The sequence below is a fragment of the Aulostomus chinensis genome, chromosome 21, assembly GCF_037954235.1.
Source record: "Aulostomus chinensis isolate RoL2024-O1b breed Wild chromosome 21, RoL_Achi_v1.0, whole genome shotgun sequence".
Lineage (NCBI taxonomy): Eukaryota > Metazoa > Chordata > Actinopteri > Syngnathiformes > Aulostomidae > Aulostomus > Aulostomus chinensis.
Genome location: NC_141340.1, coordinates 15,879,157 through 15,901,713, shown reverse-complemented (window position 1 = coordinate 15,901,713; position 22,557 = coordinate 15,879,157). Strand labels below are relative to the sequence as shown.

Here is a 22,557-nt window from a genome sequence, read left to right as displayed (position 1 = left end):
ACAGAATGGGATTTTCTCCCTACAGAATAAACATTTTGAAGTGTGTTTTCGTCGTTTGCTTCCCAATATTAAAATGAATTTGGTCCTTAGGGTTCAACTTGGAAGGGAGGGCAATGGCGCTTTCACTACTTCCTATTTCTGGCCTTGCTCTTACCGTTTTCATGAAAAAAAAAACTTCATTTTGGTCTCAACTCCACAGCCTTAAAGTGTCATGACTATTTTGTACGGGTGCGATGCTGTGACAGTGAAACATCTCACCAGACGCACACGCACTTGTCTAATAACCTACCAGCGTGAATAAAAGAGGTGGTTAACACTGTGGTGGGTGTCTCCGAATCACTTTGTTGAATAATGACATCGCACACACTCACACTCACAAGATGACAACTACAGCAGCCATACTCCGTAGTCTGGTAAAATGCAACAAACATAAAAAGCTGCGGGTGAATAAGGGGTGTGAGTTGGTGGGTGTTGCTGGTGATGTCACACCTCCCAGACAGCCAGGATTGGACCCTAATTAGAAGGCTCGGCAGCAAATAGATAGGCGTCCTGCATGGTTGAATTCAAAGTCGCTGACGCCGAAATTTCTGCAGAGGCACGGAGTGGAGGAGAGGTGCGGAGTAGAAAGGGCGCCGGTATCAGCGGAGCTGAGAGCTGCCACGCTGCGCTGCGAGCCGTCTGTCCGTGAGCGGGAGTTCCAGAGGTGATAGAAACAGCTAGATGCGCTCCCTCTGGTTTGGAGGAATAGAAAAAAAGGAGGGTGAACCAAAAATAAACCCGGGGACACTGAATTATCAGAGAGCAACGGAGGCTGAAGCGAGACAAGTACAAAGAGAGTCTTGCCGCCGAGTCCAAGTTAGTGCTGCGCTTCGCTCCAAAGGCTGCGCAGATGGCATCCGTACTTGGAAACAACAGCCGCGCGTCGGGGGCTCAGAGCGGCCAGGTCAAATGCAAGCTGAAAAGGAGAAGGAGGAGACGATCGAAGAGAAAAGGTACAACTTTGAACCACTTCCGTGTTTGTGTCGTTTTATTTTAGCAAGTGTGAATCAGAGGTCGAGCGCACCTTGCCGGGACGTTGGTGCGCACAGCTGCCGGCGACCCTGCCGCTCCAGCTTCGTCCGCGGCGGCTTTAGTTGTTAAAAATTAATCTGCCGAAAACCGACACATTGGGGAAATGATCAGTGGTCTTATGATGCGCTGTATCTTCGCTGTGCCAAGTTGAAGTTTCTGCTGCCTTTTGTTGTTGTCTGGAAGCGGTCGTTGTCTCAGTGCCGACGAGAAGCAAATCTAAGCAGCTGCTTGCTGGAAACAGATTTCAAATTGATTCGGCAACTAATTTGTTAAAAACACTTTTCTTTGCTATTGAACTCTTTAAGAGTGTTTGTTTGTTTTTTCAATTGTGTGCTGCATCCGAATAGGAACCAAGGTTTTCTTCGAATTCCATTGAACTTTGTCTCCACGTTGAAACCAGCAGTTTTAACGCACCGTCAGTTTCAAACAGCAAGTGAACAAAATTCAAATTTCTGGTTCAGGGTAAATTTAAACCTCGTATTTCTGAAATAACCCTGCGAGAATTTAAAGAAAATATACGTAAATGCAATGTCACAAATATGAGTGGCCACTAACGTTAAATCAGTGTAGATATCCCTTCACATTTTTACTGACACCTTTTTATTCACCCTTCTTCCAATGACAATATTTTTGCCCTCGTTCAAGTTGAAAAATTCAGCTTTGAATGGTGAACTAAACTTATAAAGTTTGAAATATCCTTGAAGGCCTGCGACAAGGAGAGACTAGGAGAGGCAATTCACTGGATAAACAATTAAGTTTAATAATTAATATGTATTTTTTTTCCTGTTTACATGTTTATTTATATTTTAATCTCTCAAACTGCAATGAATTGGAAGTGTTTCGAACAATAAGAGCAGTGTATTAACTTGCTTAGACAGTCTGTAGAACAATCAATTATATCTGTAATCAAAGTGGAAATGCGTACTGATTTCCAGTGACTGGAACATGATTAGATTAGACCACATTACAAATACAGCAGCTCTGCCGAAGACAGCTACACTTCTTCAATTTACACCGTTCATTTATTGAAAATGTATAAAATAAATCGTACACTGCATTTCACCAGATCACGTAGGTCTTATGCACCTGTGAGATTTTCTCTCTCTCTCTCTCTCTCTCTTTTTTTAAAAGTCACCATTTCATATTGTGAGTGCTGTTCAGTGTTTGAAAAAAAACCTCTCACACACACACACACACACACACACACACACACACACAAAAAGATCTCCAGTTGCAGAGTAATTTCACACCACCTCATAAGTTTCTCACAGTAAAAATGGGTCTCAGGATTCGTGCCGATTGTGTTTCCTTGATTATTTCCTCAAGTATTTTCATTTGGCATTGAGGCTAATTAACAGTAAGGTACCCAAAGTGAAGCATCCAACACTAATTTGCTCTGGCACAGGCCACCAACACTCCTAGAAATGTATTTGCACTCTGTTATTTCTATTGTTTCACCTTTCCTGCCACTTCCGTAGGGAAGGAGGGAAAGTAAAATGGCGATGACACGTTTATTGTATTTATATTTTTAACACAACCGTTTGTGGTGTTTATGCTTGAAGGTACTGACGTGCCACTCAGTTGCATTGTGGAACACAGCTGAATGCTTGGCACGCGTGACATATCCGACTGCAATTGAATGCATAACGAGCTTTCATAAACACTTTGCACTTGTCATCAAACTACAAACAGACAACTGCACCTCATTTCCATAACCTCTTGATTTTTAATAGCCCAAGTAATTGAGACAAGGGAGACAATACATTAAAATATAGTGCTGAGGCAAATGTATTTACATAATGGAAACGACAGAATTGGTTCCACAACATTAAGCATTGCATATGAGTATCACACAACGCGCACACATTAGCTGACAGGCCTTCGCAGCATGTTTCCCAACGACTAATTTATCAGCACTGCTGATTCATTCTGATAACACGGGACATTAGGGGCCAGTTCAGGGACCGATTGTAAATGAACTGTGTCTTTGGGAAATGCTGATAGCCGCTGACTCCTCGAAAGCTGCAGGAGATGGCCTCTGTGCTCCAGCAGCTGAAACCGATGGCAGTCATATCTCCTGTTTTTACACGGCATTTTTTGGGGGGAAAATCTGCCGAAATTTCTTCACCCGTCAAAATAAAAACCACAATTTATGATGGGAGTGTTTTCCTGCTTCAAACTGGACTACAGTTTCCACAAACCCCTTTTCTCTTTTCTTTTTTTTTTTCGAACCGTTATTATTACCCAGTATTTGTCATGACGAACTGAAGATGGCCGAAATGCCAACTGATCATCATCTTGAGATTTCCCACAATTATTTTCACGGACCTGAAAGCAAAAAGTCATAGGGGATTATTGAATGGCATTTGGGGGTTAATCCTATGAAGAGGCTGCAGATTATATTGTAGATGGACTTGATGAAACCTACAGGGTGTGTGTATTCAAAAGGTTGAGAGCAGATTATTTTTCCCACTCCTGCCAGGTCAACGCCTTTTCATTTTCACCCATCTCCTCTTTGAAATTGTGGGGTTTTTTTTTGTTGTTGTTTTTTTTAAATGGGTGCAAAATAAATCTTAGAGGATGATTAAAGGCCCGTAAAGCGGAGCAAATGGTCTTCCTAGTAATTTCTTGCAGATCTCGTCACCTGCGCTTTCGTCCGCACGAAATCTCTGGAAATCACACACGCTGCTCACCGTTGCCTCCCCACATTGTTCAGGTTAAAACGCTCCTGTCAGCTCGTCATTGTGCGGATGCACACCTCACTCTGCGTTTGTTTGCTGTCCCTTAAGCGCAGTATTTACTGTGTTTAACCAGCATCCTCTGTCACTCCATGTAAAAGGATTCGTGGACATGCAGTCTATCTACCTCTTAATTAATCACGGTGTTGTAATTTACGGTTATGCCCCTCTGGGATGATGCCGCCGTATTCCTGCCACAAATATAAAATCCATCTGGAGATGTGTGACAGTTTGGTGATGTGCAAGAACATCTGGGTACAAAGTGCTGCACTGCCTATTATAGCACAACCCAGGGGTACTGTCTGCAAAATCCTGTCTGTCAATCTACTTTGATCACTATGACATGAGCTTCTTTTCTTCCTCTTTTATCTGTGGCATATGTACCATGTATTTGTCTTTTATCCACAATGTGTGTTTGATGAGCAAAAAAGTAACTCAGAGATTTATAGTCTAACATTATTTTTTTTACAACCAGAATTATCCCCCTTATACTCAGCATACAGTACATTAAATCAGTGTTCATCAAGAGTACCCCGAAGGGGAAATGTGAAAAATATTGAGTCTGACATTATTTATGTAGCAAATGCTCTTTAGAGTGTCGTTCCTAGCGAGCGACGGCAGAGGTATTAAGCGTAGGGTGCCGTGTGTGGGGCAGAGCAAGGGGACGAGGGTCATCGCTTTATCGCATCAGAGGGGAGTGTTAAGAAAGTGGAGGGGCCAGAGCCGTTAGCGGGGCGCGTTTGTTGTTCGACGTCAGGCACCCCAGGGTCTCTCTGAGGGCTGACACTGTCTCTCATGCAGCCAAAGCAGGAACACCTGTCACCCTCTTCCCATGATGACAGTGATGCAGGCTGTTAGGAGGAAAGGTCAGAGGTCAGCGTGGACCCAGAGACCTTACCCCTTTAGAATTACAACGTTTTAACAATCAAAGTTCAGATGACTTTCGAATTTTATAAAATTAGTTGCCAAGTGATTTCGAAAAGAGTTCTCGCGTCATGTTCCAGCATTAAAACTGCTCATTCGGTTCTTGCTTTCTTTAGTCTTCTATATGTAGCCTAAATGTCGTTGATTGGATGCAATATCTCTGAAATTTTATAGTCCAAGTGAGTCAGTGCCTCATGAATAAAATAACAGATTAAATGAAAAGGATATTTAACAGATATTTACAGCCCTGAGTGAGAATTTATTATCATATTTATTCAATCAGCCAAGTATCTTTAACATATTGTGAATTTTTATGTTGCTCCACTGGATGTACAAAGACAATCACGGTTGAATTAAAAAAAAACCAAAACAAAAGAACCCAACCAGCTATTTCAAAATATTAGATGTGTGATTACGACCATCGTGGCTCTGCTTTGATTTGCTGGTGTCAGTAACAGGCTGTCTGATGGTGGAGTATTTAAATTTGAAGCTGAGAAAAGTGAATATGAGACAGTTGAGATACTAACATTAGCAGTAATTGAAAAGTATTACACTGTATGCAAATGTCTGTCAGATCACCAGCTCCGTTCTGTCACCACTCTGGCTGGCTGAATGTCAGTGCGCTTCTTCCTGTGAAAACGTCTTCACGTTTGCTTGCTTTTTTCCAACATATTGAAAATTCCCCATGGTATAGAACACAATTAAACTACAGTATATCTCATTTTTGACCATTCAGCAAGAAAAGTTAGGTGGCGGTATACAACAAAATCCCCAGGACTCAAATCCTGACCTACAGCTGGAGCTCACAAATGCAGCTATTTGGCATTCATTTATTTTAAAATCATTTTCGCCCGATGTTTGCACGTTCTTTTTTTTCTGATCCGCTCTATCGGCTCCCTCCAAAAGGACGTTACAGAATTTTTTTTTGAACGCAACAACACAACTGAAAAGAAAGTAAATTAAAAGATGTTCGTTTACGCAGTAAACAATATGCACATGCGTCAATCAAATGCTGGAGATATCGGCGATGAGGGAAAATAAAACGGCCCGAGTGGTAATGAGCTGCAAACTCTGAGCAATGCTTGCGCTCAAGTTACAAAAGTACATATAAAGTCCAAACAGGCCTGTGTGTGGTGAAGTGATGTGTTGTGGTGTGATTCACTACTCGAATGAGACTGAGAGCTACGAGGATGAGGAGACTGTTGCGTGTGTGGATGCTGCGGTGGAATGATCATTGTCAAGAGTTTTTAACAAAGCTGTTAGGTAGAGTCCTAGAAGCTCTGCAATGGCCGTTCGTGAATAAATGATGTGGGGTGGGTCTGTTGTTGGTGGTCCAAGTAGCTACCCGTGCTGCGTTTCACATCAGGACAGCCCAATGTCACACGGCCCATGTGTTGCGGAGGCGGAAAGGCAATTTATGGGAGATGCATTTCATAGATGTAAAGCTCTAGTTTTAGCCCTGAAACACAGTTGTCACATTTGTTTGTGTTTGTGCTGATAAACGCATTAAGAACTGCAACAGAAACACCGCTGGCATTTATTAGGTTAATGAAGGTCAGTGCCAATGGAAACAGTGTGGCGCTTCTCTGTGTGTGCATGCATGGTTCTGTGAATTTACAGACACTTCCTGATTAAGAGTAGCGGCGCTACAAGTCGGGCGGCTTAGGACACAGTGTCCTCTAAGTGACTGAGCATTTAGCTGAGGGAAAAATGGTTATTACTACTGACTGTGGTCTCTTGAGGACAGCTGATAAAATGACCAAAGAAAAGGAATAGCACAACTTTAGCACATTAGCATAATTAGTAATTATCTCGTAATAGTCCCTCTTGGCTTTTTGCAGCTCAGCAGTCAGACATTTAAGCTAAAGTTTAGGCACAGAAAACAAAATTTCATGCCAAAATGTCTCGGTAACCCACAAGAGCTGGTGGGAGCTGCTTGCTGCAGTCAGGTTGTGGAGAGAAATGAATCACCAGTATCAAAAAGAAGCACAGATGCAGATTTAAAAAATTCAGAAGGTGACACTTAAGTTAATTAGTCTGTTGTTTGATGACTCCCAGAGTTGGAGAGATAAGGGTATTACTCACATCACAAATAACTTGTTGCACTTGTTGCTATGACGACAAAACACAAGAACGAAATGGAGGGAGTCATGTGTTACACTCCACCAGTCTGTCAACAACAACTTAAAAATCACTACCGCAGTGTTCTTTAACGGCGCAAACGTGTGTGTTGCTGCGATGGAAATGATATTTTTGTGCATCAGATGATGTTTCGGTGTGTCGGCATGAAGTGTGTGTGATGTGTCTAGTTGTGTATTTCCCTCGTTTGTGGCGTGTGTATGTGTTTCTACCGTTTGCAGTGTGCTGTCAGTCCTTATAAGTAGAGATGTAACACAGCAAGTCAGCTGCATTATCACTTTCTGTCAATGTGTGTGTGCAACGCAGTCCACTAGACAACACAACATGACAGAATCCTCAGTGCAAAAGAGAGATACGCTGCCTCGTAGCAACCCGCCCGGAGATGTGGAAGTCACTGTACTGTAGGTTGCATGTGGGCTAAAAAAAACTTGTATTCAAACACATCTGTTTACATTCTGTTTGAATCACAGCTCTCCTGATTGTAAGTGTGGTTGAATGCATAACATGGTATTATTATCATATTTGTTTCGGGGGCAGTAAGTTGGATGATTACTTAATATCTTATGTTTTGTTTTGTGTTTAAAGTTTGAGTCCTGCTTGTGATGCCTTCAATGTGAATCACGAGTGCGCAGCTGAGATGCGAACAATAGAGGAGGGATTTTATTTTTCTATCTGAGACTGTTTCCTTTTCAATCATGTTTAAGATGCCTGGAGAGGCAAGAAACAATAACAAGATATGAATAAAAATTAGTGTTAATTCTGAAAAATATCTAGGTTTTAGTAGAGGAATTAAATATTTTCTGGAAAATCTTTGACAGACCTGATGACCTCTGAGTTGTTCGACCGTGGTCACGCGAGTCACATTTCATAGTTTCTCTCTGAGACGTTGTGCTCCTTTCAGACCCTAGTGTGTCTGTTTAAAATTGGAAATACAAATATTTTTCATACACTCACCTCAATCACTGCTACGCTGGTTTCGGTTTCAACTGGGTCTCATCTTTGAAAAAGTACACAAACACACCATATATACATACACAGTATATATGCGTGTGTGTGTGTTGGCCCTGCGATGGACTGGTGACTTGTCCAGGGTGAACCCCGCCCCATGCCTGCAAACTGCTGGGATAGTTTCCAGCCCCCCTGCAAACCTTAACACGATAAGCGGTAGAAAATGGATGGATGGAGATATATCTATCTATCTATCGATCTGATCGACAGATAGATAGATAGATAGATAGAGATTTATATATATAGATATACAGTATGTAGTAAAGCTGAAACCTTGAGAAAAAAGGTTTAATGTGATGCGTTCACTGAGAGCTGAAAGAAGGAAAAGCGAATCATTAAAATCCTTGTTTCAGTTCTGATTCCTACAGCAGATGTCAATCAGTCGCTGAGCGGTGGTTCTGTTATTGTGCATTGTTACAGGAGACCAGGTCCACATCCATTTACACCCTTTATACCTATTAACTTTGAAAAGGAAGCAAATTAGAACCAATCTGACATTTTCCTGTTTTCTCTTTATACTCCTTTTCATTCATAAATCTTAGCATCACCTAGTTAGCTTCGAACAATGCTGGTGTATTGGAAAGTGGTAGGGCTCGATAAGTAGAACAAACAGTACGTCAGCTTTATCTAAAAAGAAGTCTGTGGTTTTCAACCCAGGTCACTCATGTGGGAGCACTAAGCCCTAACCTCTCTGTTATCGTAACCACAGTGGGGTTGTTGCTGAATTGGTGTTTTAGATTTTTTTTTTTTTTTTTTTTTTTTTTGCTGTCAAAGTGGGTGAGGAAAAAAACTCTTCCGGATTTTGACCTTATTCCCAACATTTCCTCTTTTTCCCTCGACATTTTGACTTTTTTCTCGAAGTGCATCATGAAATGAAGTGCTGTGGGGTTTTTTTTTGGGGGGGGGGGGGGGGTTCTCATCCCTGGCCCCAATACTCCACTGTAGCGTCAGGATGGTTGGTTTCAACGGCTTATTTCATAAAAATAAATCTGTTCCTCTATGCTGAGAGAGATTTTGCAACATTGATGTTCACACTAAAACGCTCACAGTAGCTGTTGATTAAAAACAGCTGATGGATTAATTTCTTTTAAAATTATTTTAGCACGCTATTAACACGAGCTCCCTCATCTAACGGCAAAGTCTGCCAATAGCGTGGAAGTGCCCCACACATCACGGTTGCAAAACATTTCTCCGGTTTATGATCCTAATTAGCTCTAACTGTGCCATCATCCCCGAGTCATCATGCCTGGAGAGAGGTCAGATCATTTGATGCTCTGCAGTTTCACACTTTCCTCATCCTGTGATTGTCTCTCTCTCTTTTTTCTCTCTTTCATGTTGTGTCTTTCACTTGTTCTGTCTCGCTCTTATTTACTGTCTTTCATTTCATCGCGCATACTCTCATCATTGTCCTCCGGCCTGCTAGCATGCACTCACAGCATGGTTGCTGCTACTGTAAAAAGGGACGTATTTCATGAGCAGAAAATGGCACCAAAGTTGTAAGAATTTGTGGTGGTGGGGGGGGGGGGGGGGGGGGTTCACAAAGTTGGTCCAATTACAGTACAATCCAGTTAAGTGACACTGAACCAGACGGCAGATGTACTGGTGCCACTGGTGACCTGAACCTCTGCAGTGATGTCATGCTGGAGCCACATCTCAGCACAGCTTCCTCATCTGCTGTGCTGACATAGCAATGTTAACACTGATACCCACCTCATATGGAATAATGAAATTGGATGAAGCAGCTTAACTGTGCGCCGTCCCTTCTCCCGCCATCAGACTGGGTGCCTATTAGAGATAACGTTAATGAAGGGGACTTTAGCCAAGAATAGACACGTCTTACTGCTGGAGGGGGGGGGGGGGGGGGGCAGCAAGGAGGGGTGGGGCACTAACAGCATTTATTTCCATTAATAAGATGGAGTGTTTTACAAGAGGGCCTCTCTTGAGGGCTCTCTCCGGAGGTCGGAGAGAATCCTACACCTTAACAACCTCCAAACGAGTTCATTTTACCAAGCAGGCATGTGGAGACACTGCGGCGTGTCTTTTCTCAAAGAAAATTATCTTAACCTTGACGTGGCTCCGTACAACTTGGGCTAAGGTGGACACTCAATCACCATAATCACTCCTGTCCATCCCTAATAGACCTTTTAGGTCATTAATCAGAATCAGAACCAAAGCAGCCTCAAACCCTTCCAACTTTGCTCTGTCAGCATGGGGGTACGCTACTTTTCTAGCTGCTCACGAGTTCCTCAATCAAGCTGGCCACTCGTGAAACCCCCAAAGTGTCGAGGGTCTCTTTATGGTTCTTCAAAGACCAAAAACTGGAGGGGAAAAGTGGAAGAAATGGCAACAAAAAAAAAGTTACCATATGCATTGTACACTATAGACCACCTCTCCACTAAAGTAGCATGCATAAGCTAGCATTTTATTTTAAAAGGCATTCCACTGGAGGAGAAACTTTTTTAGTGTTGTATTAGTTAGAAGTTAGAAGGAGTCAGAGACATGACAGCAGTGGCTGCTCTGTGCCTCAGTATTAGACAGCTGATGGTCCTAAGCAGGCCGTAATCGCTGTACCAAATAAACCCCCACTGAAAAAACAAAAATCTGTTCACAAGTACGCTATATTTTCTTGGCTATTCTCGTTCTGTAAAAATACCCAGGGTTCTTACAGTCTTGAATAAACCTGGAAAAAGTTATGAAATTCACAAATTCCTCAAAAATTCCTGAATTGCCCCCCACAGGGATAGATCAAGTTTTCTGAATTTGAATCTGACACGGCAATTTCCAGTTTTTGAAAAATAAATTTTGGAAAGTCAGGAAGTTTGCTTCAAAAATAGTTGAATATTGCAGTATAAGTGATCGTCTTCTGACTCACACGGATTTAAAATGTGTTTATGATTTATATAATTTGCTAAGATGGGTTAGATGGAATTCTTTGAATGAACCTTGTTAGGGCTCTACAATTTTCAACCATAGCGCCTCCTTGAATTCTCATCCACGGAGCAAACTGTTACCACACAGCATCTTACAAAGGAAGTCTGTCTGATGGCAGTAGCAATATTTTCCAAAGTCCAGACATATTTTTAGGTGAGACTTTAGAAATATAAAGTATGCCTTTAAATTCCTGCCGCTGCTGTTTTTGTTCCCAAAGTCATTATTTGCAAAAAAAAAAAAAAAAAAGTATAGCACTGTGTTGCACTCCAGTATGTTTGGAAAGTCTCTGAGGGGCATTTTGGGGTGATTGACATGTTAATTACATTTGATTTATAATACTTTAGTTTAATGCTAGAGTTAACTCCCTCTGCTCCGCCTTAGATCAACTCTGCTGCTCCTTTTATTTCCGTTTCCTCTGCATGGATCATCAACTAGGGAGGATGCTGATGTGCCGTAGTGGGCGCTATCTCAGCGAGCTCGATGCAACCTCTAAGTGCATGAATAAGATCATTTTTACAAGGTTTTCTTTTTTTAAATCAGTGTTTGTCCATGATGATGCAATATACCCACAAAGGATTACAGCATAACATGATGGGGGGGGGGGGGGGGGGAGAGATAGCATCATGTGGAACTGTGCATTAGCTGTGTGCTATAAAGAGGTTGGCGGCCATGCTGGTCGCCAGACTGTGTTGCAGCACTTTTCCCTCAGTTTATGAATATGTCTGACAGCAGTTTATTCATAGCAAACGGTAACTACAGGCTTCACCCAGTACATATTAGATGTTTGTTCCCGATTGAAATTTTAATGGCAGATTAGCTCATTGATGAGCGTACAGCCTCCTGCTTGAATATCGATGCTTGAATATTCCGCTCGCATGCAAGCATTAAATAACAGTTTTTCCCCCTCTGCGCCCCACAGTAAATCCTCTCTCGTCCATCGATTCTAGCATCCTTTAGGGGCTCCTTCTAGAAGAGACCGACAGGCTTATCTTGCAAATCCTTTAAAAGGTATTAAAAAAAAAATCTTTGCCTGCATTAACTCTGTCTGGCATTCGGCATATCACCACAGAGTCGGGCACTGATGGCCGAGTTTTATACACCTTTGGGCCGATCTGAACGATACACACAATCCTGTTTTTCCAAGTTTCTTAACAGTCACAGTCACACAGCATGGTGTTTATTTTCCCTTCCACTGCTGTGATTTTGATTTGTTCAGCTTGAAGTGGTGGAGCGTAATAGATGTGTTTGCATTTGCCGAAAAACTGAGAGTTCCAATCACCCATCCATTGCCTTTGATAGCTCACAGTGTATTTGGTTTTGCCCAGATAAGGCCTGAGTATACATCAAGTCCGATTCAGTTGAATTGTTTGTACACACATCGCACTTTGGCATTGGTCTGCATGGATGGGCTTTGCCATGATGGTGACTTTCATAAATTCAGCCCCCCCTTTCCTATGCTTCCTCCCTGACTAGCCCCTTTGGGGCTCGAGCTGTCGGTGAAGGGTGTGCTGGACCCGAGGCTACGAATGTTGCCTTGTGTAAAGGACAAAGAAAAGAAAACCTACATACCCCATTCCAAATTTAGACACATATATTGTGTAAGTCTCCATAAAAGGTAAAAAAAACACCTAGTTTGGTGTGGAAAAACCCTCCTGTGCTTCTAAAGACAAATACAACATCTTGTATTGTTATATCTGCTGCACGGTACTCGTGACTCAAATTTATACTTTTCTGTCATGAAAGCTCTGAAAGGCAGATTTTTTTTTTTTAACAGCAATGTTGGAGTCAGAGCCAGGCTTAGGATAGGTATTGTCACATTTGTTTAAAAATTTAAATACATTGAATCATTAAATGTATGTATATTAAATGTACCTCCCCATTACCTGCAAAAGGGTTAATCAGTGAACAGTGAGTCAAACGAGGCAGACCAACGATCCTTTGACCAGAGTATCGATAACGTATCATTTGGACACATACAAAAGCCACAACTTCATCTTTTTCATAAATCATAAGGGAAATATTGAATAGTCATAACTCAGTTTGTCCGTTGTTTATTAATGGAACATGGACATCAGATTATACTACTGATGTGGCTGAGGAAGTTGTATTTTCTGCTCTATTTTGAAATTTTCAGTACATCTGATAGACATATCACATCACTTATGTCAATGTATATGAATTGTATGAGTTTCATACGATATATATATTCTATCATATTGTATCACGGTATGTGAATATATCGTGATGAATTGCACCGTTCCCTATGTATCGTGTATATCTTGTGAGGTCCTTGCCAGTACCAGGCCCTACTTGTCAACTGATACGTTATCAATACTTAAGTGATTTCATTGTCTATTCCAATTTGAGGCCCAAATATTGACTGGATTCAAAATTCCCAGAAACAATGAATGAAATCAAACCAAACGTTTATTGCGCGACCATAGCACACCTGGCTTCTGCCTGGAAAACGAAAAACTGACTCAGAGAACTTAAGCTGCAATAAACTCAGTGTGGCTGTGGGGGAGCGGCAGCGGGGTTTAATGATAATAGCCCTGACGATAGCAATGATAATCCTCCTGCTATTCCTGCTGACTGCAAAGAGCCCGAGCTTTGTTCTCTCCTCCTATTAGTGTGATGAAGGTTCATTTTAATTTGAATGGACCATCAGCTGGATAAGGAGAGAAACGTTCACTTGTGTACGTGTGCAGACTTGTGTGGAAGAGAAATCGAGCATGGAGAGAAATATGTGCACATGAAAGGATGGGGTGCGCACGCATGTATGAGCACACGCTCTCTGCATTCTCAAACAAAGACAACAATGGAGAAAAGCCTGTGGGTCACTGTGGTGACCTCCAGGCTGCAGGTGCTATTATCTTCTTGGAACCTGTTCCAGGAGAATTTCTTCAAACTATCAGCCACAGCTGAGGCTTAAATCTCCAAGATGGCAGACAAAGAAAACTTCAAATAACCACAGGCAGGCGACAGACACAAGAATGGGGAGACTTCCTCGTATCCCTTGAGGTCTTACAGGTGGGAGAAGGGGCCTCAGGTAATGGAAACATCATATTGGTTGAACTTAATTAACCAGATTGGAGCAATTTTAATAAATTAATTTGGTGACTGTGGGTTGCGGAAACGTCTGTTCTTCTAAACTGAACGATGTGGTTCAGTACGACACCTCTTATTCTTGACTTGGGTCAAGAAAAGTAACAAATAGTTGCAAAATGTTTTCAATTTTTTTTTAAATTGAGAATCGGTGCAGATGTAGCTACAATCCTCTCTTTGTTGCGCCTGCCTGACTCATTTTGTAAACTTTTATTTTGAAGAAAAAAATCACGGCAAAAGCTTGGATACATACTATGTTTTTTTCACCACAGAAATTATATTATGGAATCGACTACGTTTGTAAGAATATGTATTTATACAAAAAAAAGTTAAGACTAAATGAGTGAAGATCTTAGCATCCCGAGGTGGCAGTAATACATTCTTGTCTGTATGATTGCAGCACAAACCACAGTGCTCCAGGAATGGGTCCTGGACAGAGACACGCCGATTGATTTTTTTTTTTCCAATTCCGATTTTCAGTCCACAAACTCTACATGATAGAATATAAAAACAGTAAAATCCTGTCTTTGATAGAAAATTTATTTTCGTAATTACATGAAATATAACATTTATAGTTTTCCCCAAATTGCACGAATTTACTGGATCTTTTAATTAGACAAATCTAAAATTAAACTGGTCAGGCTCTATGGGGTGATAAAATTTGAAGTGTCTGATTAGGTTTGTTGTTCATTGTGGCTTCCCCCTTTGGTTTATTGGCTTAACAATTTTTACAAATTGCGAGCTTTATGTCATCATTACTTGGAAGAAGTTCCCCTCTTGACCCCAAATTTCCGCCACGCACAGCTGCGCTGTGTTTGCCTGCGACGCCGATGACGTCGGTCCTCTTTATAGCTGCCATTTTTCCAGCTGCCTGACAACTTTAACTTGCTCCGATTCTGCTGATTTGGTTGCTGTCTCATTTGTTTTTTTTCCTGTAAGTGTTTATATCGATCTGCTCCATGCAAATTTACACTAAAGTCAAGAGTAGATGCGGCGCTAACCCTGGCAAGTGGCAAGTGACCGGTTAGGAGTCAGAAACATACCATCCGGTCATCGGTCATGCGGGGCATGCTGGGAACTGTCCCGTCCTGTTTGTGTCATATGCACCGAGACTGTGATGACTGCGAAGCCCAAATCTGAAAGGAGCGAGGACGATCTAAGAGCCCTTTAAGACGGATCCACGGCATGTAGGGGTGAAGCAGAAACAACACATTCTGCTTTAATAATGTCTCCATGCCTTAGCATGAGCGTTCAAAATGTACAGTTTGTGTAACCATCCTCTCTAAGTCAGATTCCTGTTGAAAGTTGACCCTGAGTTTGTTCTGGTCCCCTGCGCCACAGTTAGACTTCAGATACAGTCCAAGCCTGCTGTTGAATGGGAAGAGGGTAGAAGAGAGGCTCAGGCCCGTTTCCCTGTGTGGGTACTTTGTCATCGCTGTGACTTCAGGGCTATCTAAATAACAGTAAGCAGGCGCGTTCATCATCACATTCATCCTCACCAGCGTGAGAGATGGATGCCCCACCAGTCTACCAGGTCATGAGTTATCATGCACCAGGGGCTGCTGGTTCATACAAAGGTCAAAGGACTATTAGTCTTCAAGGAAGTGTTCCTTTCTGCCCAGTGCTGCGCACACACACACACACACACACACACACACACACACACACACACACACACACACACACACACACACACACACACACACACACACACAAAACCTTCCTTACTCACTGTCTCAATAATTAAACCTGTGGAGTAATTTACTGCATACACTTATTTTCCTTCATTTTTCTTTCTGCAGTTTTCCTTTTTTTTTAATCTTGCATTGATGTCACTTACTATTTATATTCTCTCTTTTCATGTACTCCATGTTTTGCACTGTTTTTCTGTAAGGTCAACCTGATCATCACATTTGCTGACAGTTAAATTAAAAGAAGGGTCTAAATATTAGGCTTGCGCGAGCGGGGGATTAGTCAGGGTGACTCATCACAGTGTGATCAGACATTGATTTAAACATGAGCCATTGATTTTCAATATGTCAGAATTTGCTGTAATGAGATTTGGTTTGACACTGATCTCTGCAGGTGGTACGAGATGATGTGATGAGATTTTACACAAACTGTTTTAGACACACACACACACACACACACACATATATTTTGGGTGTGTGTGTGTGTAACAGTTTCCTTGCTGATCTCAAACAAATTAAATCTAGAATTCTTTTTCAGCATTAATGCCTTTATTTTTTTTTTCTTTACCTTTAAGACAGAGTCAGGTTAACCATTTCCCTTACGCCGTTACAGGGTTTTATGCTAAGCTAACTGCTGCCTGGTTTTAGCACCACAACGACAGGATAAAGATGAGGGGATTTCTCACCTGTGGCAAGAAAGCAAAGTAGGTAAAAAAAAAAAAAGAGAGAGAGAGAAATGTCTATATATGTTAAGAATTTATCCAAGATTATCAACTAGTACCATTAATTATTATGGTAACAGTAAACATTCTAGAATTTGTTATTATTTTTTAAGTTACTAGTGCTAACCTCTGGATTTGGGCATCACAACGAAAGGCAGAATTGAGGAAATGTGCTTGTTGTGACCTTGCAGGCCACAGACATATGAAGGGGTTCACCTGGGGGGGAAAAATGCAAATAACCAGTGTAATTTTTAGATTCATGTCCCTGTTTTTGTATTTGGAGTTCTTTTGAAGCCTTTACAAAAGTCTTGACTCTCCTAACCTGTTTTTGTTTTTGCAACCCAAGAGAGAAGGTGCTGTATTGCATCCAAACAAAATTACAGTGCAACAAATGTGCAAAGAAATTAAGTATTGCGTAACGACATCAAGACAAACACTTGGGGATGTGATATGTGCTGGAAGGCTTCAATGAATTAGACGGAGAGAAAATGTAAGTCTGTGGCAACGTATGTCTTATTCATGTTTCTTTTCAAAAAAAACAAAACAAACTGCTGAAACTGATTGACCGTACTGTGGTTTGTTATGGCAGTGGTGCTGTTTGTTTTTGAACTCTTAAAACAAAGAAGCTGGTGTGGATGATATTTTTTGTATAAAATCAAGAAAAAGCTTCAGAAAGGATAATGTAGATGGTGGACGGTGTCTGGACTCCAGTCGCCTGGCAAGGAGATCAGTGGATGGACGGTCCAATTCCAGGCTCACCAACAAGAAAACTTTGTCATGACATCAAAATTATTTCCTGCGCAAAGTTTGAATTGTCAGCCTGCACAGCCGTCTTTGAGGGGTGTAGTCGGAAGGGCCAAGCCAATTTTTATTACAATTCAATCCCAAGCTCATGAAACCAAGATAATCTTAATAAAAACTATTTTGTATCGTGCCATGGCATTTGAGGTTTTGTGCTGTGCTGTAGCATCCTCCTCCCAGCCACTGGGTAGCTCTGCTTCTTCTCCAAAGCCGAAACCAGTTTCAGTTTCAGTTTGTGTTGAGAGGGATGAGAGTGATACAGCGTTTCTGTCAACTAAAATGATGACAGAAACACAGCGCTGATTCGGCCATCTGGAAACACTTTGGAACAGACTGAAATATTGAGCTAGATCTTGTGGCTGCATCACCTGTACACACATTGCACTAATATGCGTTTCCTGTGACCAGTTGTAATCAGATCTCACTTCCTCGATGTATATGCAAATAAATACCTACATTTTCTGAGTTGTTAAAGTCTTAAATCGTTTTTAACCTGTGACAGTTTTGATTTATTGCAAGTGACACACGTGTGTTGCTCAAATCGTGCAGAAAAACATTTGCTGTAGAAGTTTAGCTCGGGTTAGAATAGCTCAGTCCATAGTGTGTGTGTGTGTGTGTGTGTGTGTGTGTGCGTGCGTGCGTGGTAGAGCATGTGGACATGTGAGCGAGAAGACGCGTGTGAGCGAGCCAAGTGCGGCAACAGTGTCAGAGTCTCTGTGTGCAGCGATGAATTCCTGTTTGAGCCTCTGTTCTGGCAAATAAATCCTGCGCCTCCTCAAGCCTTACATCTGGCCTCCATGTTTTCTTGACGACTGTTGTGGAAGGGGGGTTAACCCCGATGTTAGCAACAGCCTTGGCCCAGGAGAGGACTCCCTTCTATTTCCTCACCTCAGTCAATTCATGTCATGCTTATTTGTTGCTGTGGATTGTGTCAACTGACATCCGTCGACGTTGAACGCTAAGATTTTAAGTCTTGAAGGAATAACCGAGGGTTATTTTTTTTGGGGGGGGGGGGGTGAACTGTCTGATGTGGACGCGAGAGTGAGGCTTCATTTTCAAACATGTTTGGGTATTCACGTCACTCGTGAGAATAGGAACTTACTTTTACAATAATGAGCCGGATGCAGTCATGAAAATAAAACGGCCATCAGAAATGAGCAACACATTAGCACCTAAACTGATGAGCTCTTCCTGCCACCACCTCCAGACCTTGTGGCTGTGACTTGCAGTGCTGCTATGTAATGAGTCTTAAGGCATATGGACCGGCCCTTTGTGAAAGCTAGAGAATGCATAATCATTAGTCTGGCTACAGTAAAGAGCCAGCCGACCCTGAATGGCAAATTGATTCATTGTCTTTCATTCTCACTCATTAGACTCCTATAATGAAGACGGGTTCGTTCCTGGCACAAATTTACCTTTGTTTTTTTTGTTTGTTTTTTTTTTTTAAATCAGAGACGCTTTAGTTAGCCACCAACTTTACCTGTTCAGATTAGATAAAATAACATGAAACTCTTATGATCCCGGGGGGTGGTACAGCTGCAGATTATGATAGTGGATGCAGTTAAGAAAAAAATAGGATTATCATATCATAAAGCAAAATGAGGAGTATTAATTGAACCCAGCTCAGCAATCTCAACAGCAAAGGTTTTCTCGTCATGTATGATTAAAATCACTGCACGCGAGTCACTACCAAAATCACAGGAAACCTTACATTATTAATAGGAACAGAACAAGAACAAAAAAAAGTGTTACGCGAATATAAAAAAACACTGCATGTTGAATCCATCCCTTCTACGTATATTTATGTCAGATATGGGTAAAAATAGAATTTTTTTCCGGGTGCTGGGTATTATGGCCTAAAAATAAAATCTCCGATTTTTTTTGTAAAAAAGCAAAGCACGCTATGTTTTTTTTTTGTTTTTGTTTTTTGCATGATGTACCTGCATTACCTATTGAGAAGTTACCTAGTTTGTTAGATAACTATTACTTTGTAAAAAAAAATATATATATATATATATATATATATATATATATATATATATATATTGAAATCATCTGATATATTGGAAAACTACTGTCAGTGGGTAGCTTATCAGTGACGCATAATCTGGGGCCCTGCAGGCTAAAGAGAGTAATGACTGGTAAAACCATTTTATTGCTAGCATTGCTGGCATTTACATCAGCAAATAGCTTTGAATCTGTAAAATGACCCCCTCTTGTGATATATTGTTGATATATGTAAATATATACACACACACACACACATTTGTCAGGATACCTGTAACAGAAATGCATTTAGCAGATTTTTAGATTTTTAAGTTCGTGTGCTGACAGGCATCCAAAGAAATTAAGTACTCAGACTCTGAGACTTTGCTGTTGTCACTGTCTCTCTCAGCTCCTCATCCCACCAGTTTAAGCTTCCATGTTGAAGTCCTCCACATTCCTTCCAGCTTGTCAACCTGCTCTCTTGCCAAGATTGTAATCTCAGCCTTATTGGCGGCGCACTTGGCTAAACTGCGGTAAAGCCCATTATCGCGCACTAAACAGGTGCTGAGACGTATCGCTCCTTGATCACAATGCAGATTTTTTTTCCAGAATGCACGTCAAGAAATCCATTTTTCAATTTGGTTTCCTGCCTGAGATAAATTAACAGATGTCGATTGATTTTCCCTCCTGTGCAACTGTGAGCCTTGTTTACACCTGACAGCCAGGGTGTTATACCTGAGTGATTGTGAGAGACAAACGCACAGTATAATTAGCATTTTTTTTAATTAGATTGACAATTGTCAGGAGATTTAGTAGGTGGTTACTTTGACACGTTCTACTTTTCTTACCACTTTGTTAAGTGAATCGACAGATTGCTTTGTGAGATGCAGCGCAAGAAACAGGCAGAGCAGTAATGCCTGTGTCATAATTAAACCTACACAAGGATGTACCTACGCTCATGCACACTCATGCTGCAAAGAAGATATAGTCCATTACAAGATTATCAGCTCAATCATATTTGGGTTAATTATTTCACTTTTTTCACTGTACCCTTTCTCCACGCATCAACGGCAAAGACGTCATTGTCACTCAGCATCCCCTTGAGTCACAGACTCAACTTGATACTGAGGCCCCCCAAGCGTTTCCGCCGCCATCCATGTTCAGCAGCTGGATATAACTGCTAAAATTACGCTTATAAAACTGGTGTAGCCTGGCACCATCACACCCTAATGACGGGAGTCAAGTGGCGCGCAGCAGATATGCCCTCACGTGTGTTTTGTCGCAAGCCATTTAATTGAGCTTGAGAACATGGGAGCCAGCACTGATTTTCCCCCTTACCCCACCCAGTCCCGCCAACACACACCGCACGTTTCACTCACACACACACACACACACACACACACACACACACACACACACACACACTTTATTCCCGCAAGTCATTATGTACTAATAAACCATCATCTCAGTGATGGTGATTTTCATATAGGGATGATATGTTGTCGGAAGAAACCATCATTGTTATGTTTAATGATTGTTAATCATCAAAGGTTCTGGTGTCGGAAAATATCAAACAAAAATATAAACTTAGCGCTGATTTAAATGATTATTTTACATAATTAAAAGTTGTAACGTATAATTAATGTCCACTGCGTCCGCTCATACATGATAGTACGAGTCACCTCTTGTGTGTTCTGGTCGAGGGTTTGGGGCGTTGGAGCTCAGGAGTCGTCGTGCTACTCACACACTCGCCGTTCTTCCAGATAGAGACCGTCATGTGATACTGTAGCGACTGAGCCAGCGCAGACACTCAGCCGGCCGGCCGGGATGAGAAAGCTGTGTAGAATCCATGAAAATTTTGACCCTGTTAAAATGACAGCGGGACAAAACCAACATTTTTTGGAAATAATTTTTGAGCTTCAAATGTCTCCGTTTAAACCCCTTGATCAATATTTCCGTAACATAGAAGGTATCACTGTTTCTTGCTGCATGATGTCAATAAGAGTTTGAACTCTCTGCTTTTAGGATTTTAAAGTCTTACGGTTGATAATATTATGATATTACAACAACATATATATCCAAATTTGGTTACCATTTCAACGGTAAGAAATTTCACAGAAACGTCCCGTCCAGTCCAAAGGTTTAAAGGGACTTACACAAACAGGGATAAACACCTTGACTGAAATATTTTCTGATTTAGAACAAGGTAACTAGTCAAATTATTGCCATCTATGTAAACATCCTAATTGATGAGTACTGCTACGAACTTCAGTATTGAAAGTTTAATCGTGTACTTGCGGCGACTTTTTTGCAAACATTTACTTTGTAAAACTGCTTTAAATGTGTAGTGCATGATTACCCCATGCGCAGCATCAACTGACGTCTTTTTTTCCAAATAAGCCTGTTTTCAGTACGGCTCTGCATTCCCATTAGAGAGCTCTCTTTCCCCTTCTCCAGAGGGAGGTCAGAGGTCACTCCAGCTATACAATGCCAGCTTCACACCTGGTAGTGATTTAGTGTCTTGGTCAAAGATGTCTGCTCATCGGTTTGGATTTCTCTGCCCATGAAGCCAAGCCATTATCTTGAGAATCCCACCTGCTTTTCGAGTGATTAGCCATCCATGTCTGTGAGAATGTTCCCTGTACCAGCGCCGCTGCGTCGCCGGTACCTCGATGTGCTTGCTCAGTGTCTAGAAAGAGTCCAGTGAGCGCCTGCTGGGAGGAGGGAGGAAAGTGGAGCAGGGGTTCACACACTGATGGCAGGAAGGGCGAGTGGGACCAGATGATGGATGGAGAATGAGGGTGATCCCCAAGGAAGCGTTTATGTCCATGTTCATGTATAAGACAATGAAGGAGAGGACAGAAAGTGAGCACGTGATGGTTTTGCGTGACAGCCGGGACGGTCGGTGTCCCCAATTCAGTGGTTAGCAGCAGGTATCACACCCAAGCAAACAAATGCATACAAATGATTCAGTGCAGCTGCGAGGGAAAGAAAGACTTGGAGATGGAAGGACGGTGAGCAAGGGTTGCAGGGTGGATGATTGAGTAGTGAGAGAGAATAGAGGTTAAACACCTCAGGGACAATGTGCCGCTCCAGTTGATAAATGAAGATGAAGGCTGGAAGAGCAGGACCGAAACAAAATATTCTGGAAACTTTTTGTTATATTTGTTCTTATTGCATTTAGGCTCAGATTTCACTTTCTACCTCGGTGTGCCACTCGCTTTCTTGGTGACCATGAAGTCATACAGTCATGAGAAAAACGCGAAGACTGGCTGCTGTCCGGTTACTTCGCAGGCTCCAGTGAGTGCAATTACACAGAACAGTAGAGCCAGCATGGTGCAAGCTGACTGTGCTAAAAAAACTGTCCCTCTCTGACAGGAGAGGATGCAGAGTGGCAGATCAAGATGTGAAGTCTACCACTTCCTTTGTTCTCCCCTGTTG

At 41.7% G+C, this 22,557-nt stretch overlaps 1 protein-coding gene across 1 annotated transcript in view; it reads left to right on the top strand.

Annotated features, from left to right (window-relative positions):
- The first annotated feature begins 556 nt into the window (after positions 1–556).
- adarb2 (adenosine deaminase RNA specific B2 (inactive)) overlaps positions 557–22,557 on the top strand; it is a 188,100-nt gene continuing 166,099 nt past the window's right edge. The window contains exon 1 of the mRNA XM_086191497.1: positions 557–992. Coding sequence (XP_086047623.1) covers positions 890–992 — 103 coding nt within the window. The 5' untranslated portion in view covers positions 557–889. The remainder of the gene's footprint in view (positions 993–22,557) is intronic.